The 18,879-nt window shown below is 40.0% G+C and overlaps 1 protein-coding gene across 5 annotated transcripts in view; it reads left to right on the top strand.

The window, feature by feature from the left end:
- TTC17 (tetratricopeptide repeat domain 17) overlaps positions 1-18,879 on the top strand; it is a 118,324-nt gene that overhangs the window by 70,905 nt on the left and 28,540 nt on the right. For 4 of the 5 annotated variants that reach the window (XM_006728794.3, XM_031020524.2, XM_031020517.2 and 1 more), the window contains exons 17-19: positions 2,875-3,045; positions 13,088-13,347; positions 14,006-14,159. In XM_006728794.3, the coding sequence (XP_006728857.1) occupies positions 2,875-3,045; positions 13,088-13,347; positions 14,006-14,159 (585 nt within the window). The remainder of the gene's footprint in view (positions 1-2,874; positions 3,046-13,087; positions 13,348-14,005; positions 14,160-18,879) is intronic. The other variant, XM_006728795.3, reaches the window with a different exon arrangement.

Here is an 18,879-nt window from a genome sequence, read left to right as displayed (position 1 = left end):
ATTTATTTGAGAGAGTGAGAATGAGAGAGCAAGAGAGAGAGAACATGAGAGGGGGGAGGGTCAGAGGGAGAAGCAGGCTCCCCGCCGAGCAGGGAGCCCGATGCGGGACTCGATCCCAGGACCCTGGGATCATGACCTGAGCCGAAGGCAGTCGCCCAACCGAGCCACCCAGGCGCCCCTCTTATTCCTTTTTATTCCCAGTTCTCCCTAATCCCCTCTTCTGCCTTCTCTCTCTGAGATGTTGGCCCCAGTTTCCTGAGTTGGAGGACAAGACATTCTTAGAATGCACAAGGCTTGCTTCAAGAGGGCGTCTGGGTTTGAGGTCATGCAGGAGGACTAATTTTAGCTTCAGGATCTTATGCACATCATATCTTATAAATTACCTATGAGGCATTTTTAAATATTGCAGACATTTAAAAAGATGAAACCAATTAAATTTTTATAATGGGAAGAGAGTGGGAGAGAAAAATCAGAGAGGCAGAGGTTGGAGGAGGAAGTCATCAACTGCAGAAAACACAGAATTTTACTGGGTCCCAGTGTTAAAGGTTTGTCCTTTGCTTTTGTAACATTGTTTCACTCAACCTGTGTCAAGGTGCAAAATGCTTTAGAGGCAAACACCAAAGCTGAAAGCAGAGAATAGTCACTGGGAATAACGTATGTTTGAAAGTCATCAACATCATTGTCATCATTATTTTCCCTGTGTTTTTAATAGTCATGCTTATTTATATCCCAGTTAAGAGTTGTCGCTAGGAAGTGTGATGTTCTTCGTAGTAAATTTGAGTCAGTTGGGTGTGTGCACTTGTTTGTTGTCACTGCTTTATTTTAATGCTCTTATGCTTAGCTTCCCCATACTTGCCTGCACATACTAGATGGTAAAGACAGAAATGGAAACCAATCTTCTACCTCTCTTCTCTCACGGAAGAATTTGGAGAAAGACAGCGACTGTCGTTGATCATGGCATCTTGCCTGTCAGCCTTCAGTGGGTGCACACACACACCCAACCACAACACACACCTTCCATCTCTCAAACTGTGTTTCTCATCGTCTCCCAAACACAAATGAGAACTCCTGTGCGCGTTGCTTTGCTCAACACATCATCCCTTCCTGCGTACAGTGCCACCTTCTCTTTTCTGCTAAAAAAGGTGGCATTTGACTGGTAGAAAGCCAAGAAGCTTTCTAGTAGGGTAGAACTGACAAGTCTCAGATCTACCACTTACTTATTGTTTGACCTTAGGCAAGTTACTTAATTTCACTGAGACTCCGTTCCCTATCTGTAAAAGGAAAATCATTTATTTCACAAGGCATTTTTGAGGGGTAAATAGAAGAAAAAATACAAAGCACTCAGCAGATACTGGCTCCCTTCCTTGTAGTTCCCCGTTTTTAAGTCCTACCTATTCCTCAAAATTCAAGTTTTACCTGCTCAAAGCTTATTCTCTGAAGCACCTAGTTTGCGCAGTATGCTACCTCATTATTGTTTGTTGTCTTGTATTTACTGTCTTCCCAAGTTGCTTATGAGCTGCTTGAGAGCTAAGCTCCTCTGAAACAAAAAAATTCGGTTTCTGATATAACCTTATTAAATATGGTAGCCTCAGATGTGTGAGAGTGTAGAACTGGAAAATAAAAATGACTCCTTAAGCATGCAGTCCCCTTACTCCAAATTCCATGAGTTGGGAAAGGTTTTGAGTCCATTAGGTTTTCCTAGCCCAATAACAGAAATGGCATGAAAAGTGCTTTCCTCAATTATGAAATCTAAAAGGGAATCTTCAAATCCAGAAAGAGACTTCTTGTACTTCCATTGCTGCAGAAAGAGCTTAATTGGGTACATACATCTCTTTGAGGCAGTTTTCTATTAAAAATAAACTTGCAGAGCATGTTTGAATGTTCTGGTAAAGGAGGGAAGTTACTTAGACACTCTTACCCGAAGAATTGTTCTGTGAGAGGAAAGGTAGGCTTCCACTGAGCATGCATCTTCAGTGACGATGCACATCAAACATAAGAGAGGAAGAGGAGTCCGACTCAGGTGGCCGGATCACTGCCACATCAGACACACCAGCCTAGTAACGCATTCCCCTACCCAGAGAATGGTCATCAGGTAATGCAGGGTAGTGGCTCTTTATCCATATAAACACACAATCCCTAATAGAGTCAGAGCTCTTCAGCTCACTGGCAAAACTGTAGCAAGAGGTCAGGCTCCCTATATATACCAGAAAGTAACAGAGAGCACAGTGATTACATTCCAGATGTGACCTTTTACACTAAAGTAAATCTTCTAATGAGCAGAATTTGTTTTCCAAAAGAAAAAAATCCACATCTTTGTGATATTGCAGTCTTAAACATGGGATTCTCTGCCACCACCATCCCTCTTTAAGTCCTTGGTTTTTAATTTATAATCCTTTGCCTTTTGCTATATCTTTCATTTTAAGCTGTGATGCAAGAATGGATATTATATTTCTCTGCTGTAGTTCATCTATCTCCAGACTTATTCGGGTACTAATTGGTCATTTCTCACCTTTGAAAGGCAAATAGAAGGAAAACCACTTTTTTGTGATGTTTCTGACTTTCAAAGAAATATTTCACAGTCATTCATTATAAATGAAATGAGATCTTGGGACTTGATCCTTGTCATAATTTTTCCCCGAAACACTTGGTTCTTTCGCTGGCCTAGCAGGTGAAACTCAAACTTCAGTGCAAAATCTTGAGTCACAATAAAGATCTGGCTCGAGGTGCTCCAGCTCACTGATTTTGGTGTGTCCTGCTGGAGAAAAACTGACACTGTCATCTTTTTGCTCTTCCTGCTACTTGAAGACCTTGAGCCATGGGACTACCTAAGAGAGATGTTTCTAATATGCTGTCTCTGTGTCTCTTGTCATTGAGGTAATTGTCATGAGAAAACCCTGGACAACAGCCATGACAAACAGAAATATTTTGACAACTCACAGTCACTGGATGCTGCCGAAGAAGAGCCCTCTGAGACAGGAACAGAGGAGGAGCCTGTACTCTCTGTTGAGAATTCAGGGAGGGATTCAGATGCCCTTAGACTTGAAAGTAAGTTGATTTGACCTGAGCTGTTCTTCTGGGGTAAAATCAACTCTCAAGCTTTGAGTTTAGGCTTTTCTCTACTTAAATAGTTTTCTTCTTTTAATAGACACTCATTATATTTGTAGAATCACAAGGGTGACCCGCAGGTGTGAGATGGAAGACCGGCTAGCATGTGACAAAGCTCTTCACACTTCTTTCTTTTTTCTTTCGCCTCCATGTCTTATTTTGCTAGGACAAATTTGATTCATTTATATACCAGTCTTTCTTCTTAATATCAAGAGTCTACTGAGCAAGTCATTGAAAAAAAAGCAAGATAACTTCTATTTACGCTAACCCAATAATATTTAAAGATTTGGAATAATAGAAATACCTACCAGGCCCTCTCCTAAAATTCCATTCTACAACCACAGTTTGAGCTATGCTGTACTGAACAGTTCTTGACATTATCGGTCAATGTATAATTGCCAGTGTGAATGACTTTGTAGTACTCATCCTTCTTAACCACTTTGCTGCATTTGGATCTATGCACAACTCCCCACTTCTTGAAACTCTGTTCCTTCTCCTCTTGGCTTCTGGGGTATCACTTGTTCTTGGCTCTCTTCCTGTCCTCAGGACATCTTTTTCGATTTCTTTCACTTATTCTTTACTTTGCCCCTTATTTGTTGGATTACCCAGGATCTTAACATTGGTCTTTTTTTCTTATCCCTCTTCTTAACCCTCTGTGTGTTATTTCTTGGTGTCTCAGATACTTTTGAATATAACAGTGACTCCAAATCTCTATTTTCAGTTAGGACATACTCTACAACTCTAGATCTTATTTCCACTTCTTTAGTGGTCTCTATCTCAGTGTGCCATAGGCACTGCAAATTGCACATATCCAAAATTGAACTTGTCCTCATTTTCATCCTATTTCTTGAACTGCTTCTAATTCCTATATCCCTGCTGTCTCTTAATGGCATCACAACTCACCCGGTCACCACTGTATCCAAGACCTGTTGCATCTGTTTATCTCTTCATCTATTCCTTCTGCCACTGCCTGAATTCAGACTTTCTTCATTTCTGCTTGGGCAATCACAGTAGCTTCATAATTGAATTTCCAATATCTAGTCCTTTACTTCTGTTTGTGTATGGAGAGAGAGAGAGAGTGTATATGTGTTTGTGTAGGAGAGAGATAATACATGTAATTGGTACAAAATTTTAAAAGCAGAAGCAGCCCCTGTTACCAATATATTTTGTGTCCGAAGAGTTGTTTCTAAAATCAGATCTGATCAGAAGTTGCTTATGTTTAAAGTTTTCAGTGGCTCTGTGTTACCTATAGGGAGACTCCAGGTATCATAGTATAGGAGATGTGGCAATTTGGCCCTAGTTTTGTCTCCAAGTGGTACCATCTACCGCTGCTCTACATAGCAGGATGTATAAGCCTTCCACCATTTCCCTCACATGCCATGCTCTTGGAGCCTCCGTGTCTGCACAGGCTGGGAATAGCCCCTATGTACTCTTTGCTTGTTGTCAACGACCCTTACGCATCTCCAAGATCCAGCTTAAATATCACCTCCTCTGTGAAGCATTCACAAAGGTCTCCAGGCATTTAGTTGCTCTGTACGCTGTCCTGTTCCCACTTTTTGTCAAGGTACATTTCATACGATGTGAATGCTTGTGTGTCTTATTTCCCATCAGACTGTGAACTTCTTATGTATCATGTCCTATATAAGTATATTTCTGTGTACAGTAAATATTTGTTAAAGTAATGAAATGTGGCATTTGCCTTCCTGTGTAGGTTGGATTAGCATACTTAGGAATTACAAAATCTGTGTTTCCTTCTAAGTGGTTTTGTATTTAAAAAATGATGTCTAAGAGAAGCAAGCTAGACCTCAGAGGGGAAGTTGTGACCTTCACCTTTGCAGGTTTAGAAAATTAGTTTCATCAGTTCTGTCAGAAATCATTGGGCTTTAAGGAAACTAATTTCCACTTACCATTTCAAAAGAGATGGATTCTTAAACTGGATAGGCAGTTTGTTCATTTACGAGGGAGCTACTCCGCTCTGGTGCCTGGCAGCCTCTTGTCTCCATCTGGCATCAGGTACCCACACAACCAAACGGACATCATGAGGTTGCTTGATAAACTCAGAATCACCACAGATGAAACTGAGCAATGTTAAGGGGTATTTTATTCAATTTACACAAACTGTTCCTATTCCAATATAATACAGCTCCCTAATGACCAGAATACTCATGACCACCAAATTAGACTCTTTTTTCTTCAGACAGTTCAGAATAAAACCCAACCAGAATCTTGCTGTTTGTCTCATTTTCCAAATAGTACATCATTGTTTGAGATAGATTATAACCTAGTGCCTGAGTTAAGTTTCTTTAGTCCTGTGTTCCCCATGGCGTTCCATCCCATCCCTGTACTGGAAAAGGCAGTATGGTTACCCTGGCTGAGACGGGGTCTTTTCCAAGTCCCTTCAGCATCATGCAGACTGTGTCTTAGGGTGGATTCTTTTACATATTGCTAATTCAATCCATAGTATAATGATGACTCTTACTAGTTACACTCTCAGGTACTAACTTTTCTTCGCCATATGTTTGAATTCTGGGAGCACCTTCTTCTTTTCCCTAGATACAAACAGGTGCACAGGGACTATACTCGTGGTATGTTAGTATGTTTATACCAGCAGGCTTCCTGTAGTGTGGTTATCAGAGTGAGAAAAACTCCATATTTTAAAATGCAAATAGTGTGTTATAATAAAAGCCAAGGATAGACATTAAAGAGTTTTTGATAATTCTATTTTTGGAGGAAAATTTAAAGAAATACAGTTAAGCCCTTTCCAGTAACCATAAACTTATGATAATCACTACCTTTCTATGGTACTTTACAATTTACAAACATATGCTCACTTCAGCAGCACTTATATATAATTTACAAACTTATGAATTAATGTGTTAATTGTGTGAAACAGATATTATTATCAAGCCCATCTTATAGATGAGAAAACTGAGACTCAGAGAAGTTAGGTCCCTTGACCAAGATCATCAGTAGATAGCATAACTAAAACACATCCTCAGGTCTTCTGATCCCATGCATTGTACCCTTTGCCTGTGGGCCTTAGAAATAGGGGGTTGATGGATTAGAACTTTATTTTTTAATTAGTAAGGTCATTTATAAAGAAAACTAGCATCTGCTGTTACCATTATTTTATAAAAGCAAAGAAAATTTTAATGTCAAAAAGTGCAAAGACAATCTCAGAATAAAGGTCTTTTTCAAAAACGGACAGTCGGCAACCTTACTCCAAAATTTGTATCTGGATGTGCATGCATGTGTGTGTGTGTTTATTATAATTTTATATACATATCCTTTTTATGTTTCTCATTTTGCTAAGGATTGGTACAAATTGTGTCACTAATTAACATTGGAAAAACCACTGCTTTAATACCCCATCATCTAGTGCAAAAATCCTCCTCAGTAAACTTTATTTTATTTTTTTATTTTATTTTTTTTTAAGATTTTATTTATTTATTTGACAGAGAGAGACACAGCGAGAGAGGGAACACACGCAGGGGGAGTGGGAGAGGGAGAAGCAGGCTTCCCGCAGAGCAGGGAGTCCGATGCGGGGCTTGATCCCAGGACCCCAGAGATCATGACCTCAGCCAAAGGCAGATGCCTAATGACTGAGCCACCCAGGTGCCCCCTCAGTAAACTTTAGATACGGAAGGAAGAGCATAGGCTTTGTAGTCAGAGATTCTGCTACCATGTCCTTGCAGCAACACCAACTAGTTGTTAAATCTTGGGCAAGTTACTTAATCTTTCTGAGCTTCCCTTTACCTCATTAATTTAAAAACAAACAAAAAAATGCCTCAAGTGATTAGTATTTAAATGAAACATTTCTTTTAGAGCTCGGTACACAGTTGGAGCTCAGTCAGTGTTCACTTCTGCACACATAGGTGTGACTCTGCTGCTTCCAGACTTAGAGGCTGCTTGGGAGCCAAAGTGCTCGCAAGTACGTACACACAGTATCTGCTCAATAAACACCTAGGGAACCCTGACATTTGCACAAGAGTTGTTACAGGAAAGATTATCTGTTTGCTCTTCTGGATTATCTTCTTGAAATCCCCAGTTTTCTCTTGCTATACTGACCCAGCTAAAACACCATTGGTGCAAATGAAAATTGATGATCTGTTGTTTTTTTTCTCAGAAGTGAATTTCCTTACCTACATCAGTCTGAGTGATTTCATTTAAGACTTTTGTGCTATGTGATTACTGGCTTTAAATATTATGCCATTGTTGATGCATGAAATCTTAAGGAAGTCTATAGCTTTATACTGTGACTTCAAAACCAGATCACTGCCTTTTAAAGAAAATACTAGAGCTCAAGACAGAATTGCCGAAGGCCCTATGGTGGTGGAGTCTTTGTGTGAAACCAAATTTGTCTAATTCCACAGTATATTCTTTTTATTTTATGAGATGGATGTATTTCTCTGTGGTATCATTCTCAGAGGTAGAAGGTGCCCTTCTTGTCTTCAGAAACCACATTCTATTGGTACTAATCTTGTAAGAGTTTCTGGAGATGTTTTGAATCAAATTTTGAAGTAAGGGCTTTTTTTTTTTTGCTGGTCATCTCTTCGAATGTGTGATCTTTACCTCTGTTTGCTGTCAGTCTGCTTTGTTTTGAATGTAGAACTCACCTTTCATTTCATTCTTCCTAAAACTCTTCTTAACACAAACCTCTCTTCCAAGATTATTAATGCTGTTTCTTACCCAATACAGTCACTTTTCTTTTGCTCATCTTCTGATGTTCCACTCCCTCTCAGGAGCGTCCTTAACAAGGCATTGTGTGGCTTCGGCTTCTGCTCCGGGCATAGGGAGCTCAGTCTCCCTTGGTAGCCCATTCCACTTTCTGACCGTTCAAAAGTCTTTCCTAATATTGAGCTAAAATGTGACTTCTCATCTCCGGTCCTGCCCTCTGAAGCTAACAAAGTCAGTCTTGTCTCTCATTAAAATCACATTTGAAGATGACTCTTTTCCTACCTACCCTACCTCCCTATGTTTTTGCTTCCTTCAGCTTCCTTATTTCCTTGAACAACTCCAGTTACCTTCACCAATCTCGAAGTAATCTTTCTAGAATTAAAAAAAAAAAAAATCTTTCCAGGCGCCTGGGTGGCTCAGTCGGTTAAGCGTCTGACTCTTGATTTCTGCTCAGGTCGTGATCTCAGGGCCCCAATCTCAGCGTCGTGAGATTGAGCCCCATGTCGGGCTCCCCAGTCAGCATGGAGTCTGCTTGGAACTCTCTCCCTCTCCCTCTGCCCCTCACCCCACACTTGCACTGTCTCTGTCAAAAAATGAAATAAAGAAAATGTTTAAAAAAAGAAGAAAAAATCTTTCTAGTAAATATTTTTCAAGCCTGATTTTTTTTGTGTGTACTGTGTCAGCTACTGTTCCTTCCATGGGGTCACTTTGGTATCTTCAGTCCTTCATTTAATATGATTTTGGGCACGTTCACCAAGTCATGTTTCTATCAATGTGCTCTGCTTTGAAAATCTCTTAAACTGCGGTGCCAGACTTACCGATGAATCTCCAGATGTGTCTGGAACATTACAAGATTATGTTGGACTTCTTTTTCTTCTTCTTCCTCCTCCCCTTCTTCTTCTTCTACTTTTTTTTTTTCTTTTTGAGGACAACATATACCTCTCTCCGTCTCTCAGCACTTCTCCTAGTCCCTGTGATTCTTGACAGATTATCTGACATGGCTCAAACTCAACTAAGCTTTCCTAGTATCCTGAGATAGTATTCATCCAAGTGAAAAAACCCGAACTCATCTAAGCCTCACTGTGGGTGCTCACAGTCTCCTTACTTCATAATATTTATTCTCCTTTTTCCAGTGTGAAAATGGTATGTGTTAAAGAAGATAAAATAATAGAGATATGGGATCTCAGTTTCTCTGTTTTTAGTTTATATTATACCATTGGTCCCACAAGCAGCAATCCTAATATTTTACTTTTTCTTCTTGCTTCAAGTATAATCTAAAACCTTCTGTGATCCTGCTATAGTCCAGACCTCTTTCCAAACCTGAATTCTGTATTTCCAGAATTAGACAGTGTCTGGAGATATGTCCCTCTGTCCATTCTAACCTGGACTATTACAAGCCCTCAGCACATTTTTGGACACAGACAACAAATGCTTAAATGAATTAATAAGTGTCTGAAATCCCAACATGATAAGCCCTTTTGCCCTCTCCTAATTCCATAGTCTTTGTAGATAACATTGTTTTCATTTTCACAGATTCTAAAACTCCATATCGTAAAAAGGTCCCTGTTTCACATTAGGCTTCGAAATCTTGAAATTATCTTTGAACTTACCCTATTCTTTGTCATTGTATCCATTTAACCACCAAATTCTATTTTTCTCCACTGAAATTTCTTCATGTACCTCTTTCTCTCCCCTTTTCAAAATTCCCCTTTTATAGCCCTCACCCTAAGCCAGCTTCTCTTTAAACAACTTTATATAGAGATTGTTGAAATACCTTTCTAACTGGTCTCTGTCCTCTGTCTTCCTTCTCCACCCCCGAGTATGCCAGCTGATTTACCACTCTGGCCTTTATATGCCACATTATGGCTCTCGTCTTGTTATTCTTCTGCTTAGCAAACATGAATCTTCCTCCCAACTTTCCCAGACATCCTCAATGTCACCCACCTTCCCTAAGTATCTTGTTTGCTGATACCATCTATATACATTCTTTGTCCTAGTTCGTGGGAAATTAGTAGTGCCTTCACGTATTGCCTTCCTTATGCCTGCATCAGTGTGTGTACATATGGGTTTGAGTATTTACGATCAAGCTCCTCCCTCTCGGGAGTGCCCTCCCTGGCCCTCTGCCTGCCTGTCTAAATCCTGCCTCAGTAGTCTGCCTTCCTCTAGGAAGCATGTTGTGACCACACTCAATTATGCTTTTCCTCTAGAAAAAAAGTATTTAAATGTAATTGTTCTCTGATTGTTTAATGTATACAGTTTTGTGTCTCCACCTTGATTATACAGTTGATCCTTGAACAATACAGGTTTGAACTGCACACATCCACTTATATGCAGATTTTTTTTTATAAATACCATATAGTACTTTATCTTCTCTTATTATGTTCTTAGGAACATTTTTTAGCTTGCTTTATTATAAAAATATAGTATATAATACCTATAGCATATAAAATATGTGTTAATCGACTGTTTATATTATCGGTAAGGCTTCTGGTCAACAGTGGGCTATTAGTAGCTAAGTTTTTGGAGAAACAAAAGCTATACGTGGATTTTTAACTGTGTGGGGGTCAGCACCCCTAACCCCCATGTTGTTGAACTGTATTTAATTCCTCAGAGTCAGATTCTTTTTGTTTCCCACCTATATGGCTCATAGCATGGAGATAGGCACATAGTAGGTTCTAAATAAATAAAGATTGGTTTATTGTTTCTAACTCATAGCTCATTTATGGTCTCCCCATTCCTTACCTATGTAGTGTTGTTCTTTAGGAATTGCTACTACACAACCCCTACAGCCTTTGAAGGGACTAGTGGCTGCCAGCAGCAAAAGCCTGCAGCAAGTTCCATAGTCTGTCTTGATTGGAATACCAGTTTCCATCAATGAAAGGCCCTTTCTCTAAGAACTTTTCAGTAATGATATATATATATTACCGTATGGTCTGGGCGTAGGGGAGCATTACCCTTTGGAACTGGCTTGCAGAGTTCTTTGCAACTGAACAACTTTATTTAGAATGATTTCTAAATAGTAGTAGTTACTGAATGGAAATAAGACTTCCAAACACAGCATCCATATGCAGCTCTAACTATACACTGGGGAATTAGTTACCTGCAGTCTACCTTTGGCCAAAAGCCACTTTTCTTTAAGCCCATACTCTTGGCTGCAGCCAAATCTATCAAAAACCCTTTCCTGTCTCAAGACTAGGTGCAGGGAAGCCCATGGTGGCCATAGGAGAAGGAAGGAGAGGAAGCTAAAATAACATGAGGAATACTTAGAACTCTGTTGCTCAAGTCAGACGGCAGGCAGTTGTTCTAATTAAGTTGCTTTTTGGGGTCCTCATAGCAACCCTGTCCAGGTGTTTTCCTGAGTTAGCTACTGAGAAATTTGTAAATCATATAGTATGCCAGACACTATGTTAAAGACATGATGCCTGCCTTTAACACATGACAAGGTAAACCTTAGAGTTTATAAAGTCTTGAATCGTCAGCAGGACGAGGCAAAGGTAGGAGCAGCAGATCCTCAAGAACCTCACAAACCAAATTATTCCCGAGTTCCATTAACTCATTCTACAACCATGCCTCTGAAGTGTCAGGTACAATGTTGGACATTCAGGATATAGTAGTAGTAAGATAGAAACTGAAAATTAGAACTCTTTGTCAACCCTACATTTATACTATTTGCCACATAATTTGGGCAATAACCAACCATTTTTATCCGAATATCCTAAAGAAAATGCCTTTGCAAACCCGTTTTACCTTATGCTTATCTCAGAACTTCATTAATAATAATGATAATGATAATAATCAAGAAAAACCAGCCAATTCATTCAAAAAACCTAAAAGAAACCTACTTGAAAGGACAACGGTACATTTCAAAGTCACTTGTTAACAAATGGAGGAGCCTTCTAGCTTTTTCAAGAAGGAATAGCAGATTTCTAATGGTACTCCCAGCCTGACAACAGACCTTCCCACTTTCTGGAATAGAAAGTGGGCTGGAAGATAGAGATGCCACCAGAGCCAAGAGTGACACTCTATGAGTAGGGCTCAAAGCTTTATGTTGCTTTAAGCCTTGATGGTCAGCCATCTTTCTCACCCCACGCCTCTTCAGACTAATACTCTGCTTTTCTAAAGTGGGTTACTCACTATGGTTATAGGTCTGGTCAATACGGAAATGAGATTCCTGACCTTGGCCTTAGTAATACCATGTTCTAAATCACTGAACGAGCCAGAATTACCAACTGAAGGTTATTGGGGTGGCTTAACCAGGATAATGTAGACTGGCATTTTCTGAGCAATCAACCCCGAGCTCTCAGGTTGTCCAGTGGATGCATATTACAAAAGCAGGTATTCTATTTTATTTGTTTTTGTACCCTACTTCCAGAAAAGATTGCAGATGACTTACATGGAACACACAATATAAGATTCAGCCATTAATTCAAAATAGCAAAAGTTTAAGTAATAAAGTTGTTTTTTTTTTTAAAGAAAGGAAAGCATTCTATTAAGAAACTCAGAAATTTCTGCCCTAAATGTTCTAGTTATCTAGGCATAGAGGGGAACCTGTAGGAATGTGTAACCCTTAATGTATAACAATGGAAACACTGACTTCTCAGGAGAAAGAATTTTTCTAGGCCATTGCACTGGGAAGCATCCATGGAAGTCTTTACATAAGAAACTTGAGCAACATAACAAATAATGTCTTGATAACCATTTTAGGAAAACATTACACTGCTCCATCACTATTTCTTATACTACCCATTAGTGAAAATAGGAGCCTGAATGTAGAATTAGGATAGCTTCCCATTAAACAAATCATCGTTCAGGTAAAACAGACTGTATGGCCTGGACACGCAGCTCTGATATGTCATATGCTACTTGAAGAAAGCTTCGAGAATCCCACATATTCAGTAAATAACATCATAATAAATTTCATCTTTGCCATTTGTGTCTTACATCTAAAGCAAGTGGGTCTTTTTTTTCCCCCAAAAAAGTACATTTATAAAATAGCCATCCCCCTGCTCACTGGTGGTATACTCAGTGCTGGCTTGCCACCTCGCTGCTCCTGTTGTCCCCATCCAAGCTTTTGACAAAGCTACGCAGCAAAGAGGATGTTTCGTTGTGCATGTTGAGGATGATGAGTGGCATTTTTATGGGTGGGCTATCAAATCTCCTCTAAGCAGAGCCAGAGCTGCTCAAACAGCAAGGTTGGAGTCGCTCAAGTACTGGAGTGAGTACTACGTAATTTTTAGGATGTGTGCTGCTGAAGCGAGCGCAGTACCACGTAATCTTTAATGACATGTGGGCGCTCTAATTTCAGGTACAGTGGTTGAGGAGAGCAATGGTTCTGAGGAGATGGAGAATTCAGATGAAACAAAAATGTCTGAAGAGATACTGGCTTTGGTGGACGAATTTCAACAGGCATGGCCCCTGGAAGGCTTTGGGGGAGCCCTGGAGATGAAAGGGCGGCGTCTGGACTTGCAGGGGATACGAGTGCTGAAGAAGGGTCCCCAGGACGGAGTGGCCAGAAGCTCTTGCTACGGAGACTGCAGAAGTGAAGATGATGAAGCCACAGAATGGGTGAGAGTTTGCCAAGTCAGTTCACACCAAACTGTAGCCCAGGTCTTGGTGGGGGTGCAAAGTGTGATGTTTCTCTTGGGGGTGTCGCACCACTTTACTCCGCCCTCCGGTCAGTCTTCATGTGGGCCTTGTTCTGCAGGAAGCATTTCCCTTTACTTCTGTCTGTATTGCTAGCTCTTCCAGGAGGCAGGAGAAGCAGAAGACTGTTGAGCTGCACTCCAAGCCTGCATGCCTGCAGCTGCCCAGTTCAGACATCTTCATTTTCATTTTCCTGTATACACCCTTCAAGGCTAGGTTATTTTGTTTATTTCACTAAACATTTTTCGCTGAGATCTGTAAAAATTAAACGGAAGGAGAGAATCAGCTCTAAGCTCTAGCACAGGACTGGTTACTCTTTTTTCTTTTAAGAAGGAGAGTGCAAGAGGGGGTTGGGGTGGGGAGGGACAGAGGGAGAGAGAGAATCTTAAGCAGGTTCCTCGCTCAGTGTGAAGCCTGATACAGAGCTTGATCTCACAACCCTGAGATCCTGTCGGAAGCTTAACCAGTTCAGCCACCCAGGCGCCCCGAGGACGGGTTACTCTTAAAGCCACCAATATCCACAGCCTTTACAGATTTGATAATTGGTTTAATATGTCCCCAACATGTTTCCATTTTCCAGATCACATTCCAGGTCAAACGTGTCAAGAAACCCAAAGGAGATCATAAGAAAACTCCTGGGAAAAAGGTAGAACAGAATCAAGCAGAAAATGTACAGCGTTACCAAGCGAACCTGGAGATCACTGGCCCAAAGGTGGCATCTCCTGGGCCACAAGGTAAATTTGAATATTTAATATGCCAGTTTCTTTTTTCAGATTTCACAGTCTTATTTCTCACTAAGGATATGTTTGTGACTTGAAGGAGATCAGATGAGAAGGTAATGGGGCTAAGTGAACGAGGAAACAGTCATTGGTATAAAAAGTTTGTTGTGACATTACTTGACTTTTTTACCATTGCCTATCAGGCTTATATTCTTTTTTTTAATAAGGACAGTTGCTTTTATTTTATTTATTTATTTTTTAGGATTTTATTTATTTATTTTTTCCCAAAAAAAGACCCTTCTTCAGCACTAGTATCCCCTGCAAGTCCAGAGAGAGACTTGACTTGGCAAACTCTCACCCATTCTGTGGCTTCATCATCTTCACTTCTGCAGTCTCCGTAGCAAGAGCTTCTGGCCACTCCGTCCTGGGGACCCTTCTTCAGCACTCGTATCCCCTGCAAGTCCAGAGAGAGACATAGCGAGAGAGGGAACACAAGCAGGGGGAGCAGCAGAGGGAGAAGCAGGCTTCCTGCTGAGCAGGGAGCCCGATGCAGGGCTCAATCCCAGGACCCTGGGATCATGACCTGAGCCGAAGGCAGACGCTTAACGACTGAGCCACCCAGGCGCCCCTGGGCTTATATTCTTATCATCTTGAGCTTAAATATCCTATTGGTTCTTGATAGTCTAGTTTAATATGATTATATCTATCTTATTGGGTGGTTGTGAGGACTATAGGAGTTATACATGTAAAATGCTTTAAATGAACTAGCCACATAGGACTCAATAAATATTAACATTTAATATTTTATGTGTCAGAGATCTCTTTAAGTATTGGATAAATGCTTTAGAACGACTCCCAGGAAAAAGGCATATACATCAGAATATGTCATGTACTTTTAGGGTTCATAGTTGTCCTGGAGTGCATCTTGGGACTCCAGGTTCAGGGCCCAGTTGACTTTTTTTCCTAGCAATGAAGTAGTGGTGATCAAATTTCTTTTTAAAAAATTTTCTTTTTTAAAGGATATTTTCACTATCTTAGACTTCAAAAATTCAAGGTAAATTCATGAAAACATGTCTTGTTTAATTTGTTGTACTTACCAAAGCTGAAAGCAGGGTGCACATAATAAAATATAAAGAATGGGGTCAGTTTGGTTAAATCCCGGAGTGAAGTGTTACTTGTGAAAAATACAAAGGGCACCAAAAAGGACATTTTGTCATGACCGGATTTGACAGCATGCAGTAGCTTTACTGTTTAAGGGTGACATCGTGTGTTAACAGGTTCCAGAAAGAAAGCAACACTTCCTCTACTAGGTCTGTCTTCTGTAGCAAGGAAAAGGGTATTCAAAATGTAAAATATCATTATGGAAATGAAAATTTCATTAAATAGTAAATGTAATGAAATCATAAAAGTAGAAAATTTAGATGAATATTTATATACTTTCCAGGTGGAAAAGGACTTTCTAAGGCAGAGAGAAAAAGAAAAACTCTGGCACCAGAAAACACCATAAAATAGAAAGGCAAAGGACTGAAACGAAGTATTTTTGAAGAATATTTATATTTCTACAGACTATGTGATAAGCACAGATTATCAGTATCTTTTAAAGAACACCTACAGGGACACCTGGGTGGCTTAGTCAGTTGAGTGACTGACTTCGGCTCAGGTCATGATCTCAGGGTCCTGGGATCGAGCCCCACCTTGGGCTTCCCGGTCGGCAGGGAGTCTGCTTCTCCCTCTCCCTCTGCCCCTCCCCTCCCACTAGCACGCTCTTTTTCTCTCTCTCTCGACTAAATAAAATCTTTAAAAAAAAATAAGAACACCTACAAATCAGTATGAAAAATACAGCATTTCAGTAGGATATGTGCAAGTACAGAGGCCGTTCGTCAAATACACACGTACAATTGGCCACTGAACATGTGACAAAATGTTCAGCCTCCCTAGCAATCAAAGATAGGCAAACACAGACAGCAACATGCCATTTTTGCTTCTCAAACTGTCTTTAAATGTGCAATACACAGAGTTAATGAGATGAGTTTTGGGATCGTCTGACCATATATAGCAGAAAATTTAAAAATATACCAACAATTTTACTTCCAATAATTTACCCTAGGTAAATCATCTTATAGGTGCCAAAGACAGAAGTGCAAAGATTGATCATGGGGTCGCTTATCATAATAAAAAATTTTAAACCACCTAAATGTTGGTAATTGCCTAAATAAATTACATAATGTCCATGCTATGTACTGTGCTGCCAAGACGCTTATAATTTAGTGAATGAACAAAAGCAGTTTATAAAATAGCAGGTAGAATACTTCAGTTTTTGTAAAATAGTAAATATACTGTATTATGATTACACTTGTTCACATTTCCGTATCTCTACAATTGAGATACATCTTACACATGATGATATTTTACACAATAATTGGCAGTATTTTTCTTTCTTACACCATATAAAATAATGTACACGTTACAGCTTATGACTGCTTAGATTTGATGAAAGAAGCTAAAATAAACAAGTATAGAAGAGAATATACCGAAATGTAAGTGGTCATCTCTAGGTGCTGATAGGGATATGTGTGATTTTTTATTTTCTTCTATATGCTTTTCCATTTTCTAAATAATTTATAATAAGTCTATATTATTTTACAAACAAAAAACTAAAAATTTCTTGTAAAAGTGAAATTTAAAGCTTGGTAGGGTTTGAGATTCTAGAAAAGCACTTAAGTGGTTTTAAGTGGATTCAAGTGGGTGGGCCCACAGAGGGCACTGCATGTACTTGTAGATGACATCAGGGAACTACTTACTGTCACTATATGAAAAATTCTAAGGCTTGGAAGAAATGACAGGTGGCCAGAGAGGTTCAGTATCCTGGTTTTCAAATAAATCTGGATTCTCTTCACTACCAAGAGATAAGCTTCATGATAAATCCTGACAAAGTTCTAAAGCAAATTATAAAACAGATAGATTGTAAGCCAATGGGGAAGAGTGGAGATCAATAAGGACCACTGTAGATTTACTAAGAATTAGTAAAACTAATAATGCATAACTAATTTCATTTCCTTTTTTGGCGAGGGCTACCAGACTGGAAGACCAGAGAAGTGCCATAAACACAATGTAACTAGATTTCAGCAAAGCATTTAACAGAATCTCTTAGGATATTCCTCTGTGAACAAGATGGGGAGATGTGGGCTCAGAGGCTCCCCATGGCCTACAGCATGAAGTCCAAACTTCCTCGTGTGGTGTACGAGCACCCAGCCTGTCTCTAGCCTTCATGCTGTTATTTTTTCTGAACCAGCCGTGCTTTTATTTTACCCCTTGCCTTTGCACATGCTGTTCCCTCTGCTTGGAATGCCCCCCTGCCACCTCAGCAGTGCTAAAAGATCACTCATCCTTAAACTTCAGACTCTACGTGCCTTCCCTTCCTTAGTACCTTCAGGCAGAATTAGTTGCTCTCACCTCCGTGCAGTTGTCCTATACTTTCACTCTGGCACTCATCCTGTTGTATCCTAGGATTTATGATTACCTTCCTCACTAGACTGTGAACTCAAGGGCAGGCCCCTTCTGTATTATTCCCCTCTGTATCCCTAGTGTCTCAACACAGTTCCCAGGCCCTTATGATAGATGCTCAATAAATGTTGTTCAAGTGAATTTCTTTAAACATAATAGAAAAATAAGCTTTATTGTTAAACTTGCGGTTTAATTCTTTCAGTTATTCATTTAAACAGGGTTTATTTGGGGTGCCTGGGTGGCTCAGTCATTAAGTGTCTACCTTCGGCTCAGGTCATGATCCCAGGGTCCTGGGATCGAGCCCCGCATCGGGCTCCCTGCTCGGCGGGGAGCCTGCTTCTCCCTCTCCCACTCCCCCTACTTGTGTTTCCTCTCTCGCTGTGTCTCTGTCAAATAAATAAATAAAACCTTAAAAAATAAAATAATAAAATAAAAAATAAGCAGGGTTTATTTGAAACTCTTCCAAACTGTTCTTTTCTATTTTATTTAAATCTAAAGCCCTGCTTATACCTCAAACAGTTTTCTGTTATTGGTAAATTCCTACATTATAAAAAAGTCACACAGAACGAAAGTTCTCCTTCCTGCCCACTCATTCTATTGTAAGTCCTCCAGAAGACCCCTTCCCAGACAAGATTTAGTTCTGTTTTTTTCTTGGGGGCTCAATCTAAGTGAAGGGCTACACACAAAAGGTAGTACTGTGAAGTGTGTCCATTAACAGAGCGCTAGAAGCCCAATATAGCTTTAAATAGCATGGTGATTAGAAGCATACTTGTTAGACTCAGATCTGGATCTGGATCCTGGCTCTGCCATATACTAGCCAGGTGACCTTGGGCAAGTCATTTGATCTCTCTGAGAAGAGAGATTTTTTTCCATCTGAGAAATGAGTCTGTGGATGTAAAGCACTTAGCACAGGACCTGAACACACAGTAAGTGCTCTGGACATAAATGATAACCTTTCGTTATCACCATTATTCCCCATCTGCTGCTTTTCTCTACAACAGTGGTTCTCTACCAGGAGTGATTTTGTCTTCCCAGGGCACACTTTGGTTGTCACATCTGGGGGAGGGTGCTACTGGTTCTATGGTAGAAGCCAGGAATGTTGCTAAACATCCTCCAATGCACAGGACAGCCCCCACGACAAAGCATCCTCCAGCCCACGACATCAGTACTGCCAGGATGAGAAACCTTGCTTTAGCCATAAATGCTTTTCCTAAGTTGGAGTTATCTTTAT

This window comes from Leptonychotes weddellii, chromosome 11 (assembly GCF_054177405.1).
Source record: "Leptonychotes weddellii isolate Sample4059 chromosome 11, ASM5417740v2, whole genome shotgun sequence".
Lineage (NCBI taxonomy): Eukaryota > Metazoa > Chordata > Mammalia > Carnivora > Phocidae > Leptonychotes > Leptonychotes weddellii.
Note: the sequence above shows the minus strand (reverse complement) of the source record. Positions and strands in the feature narration are given on the sequence as shown.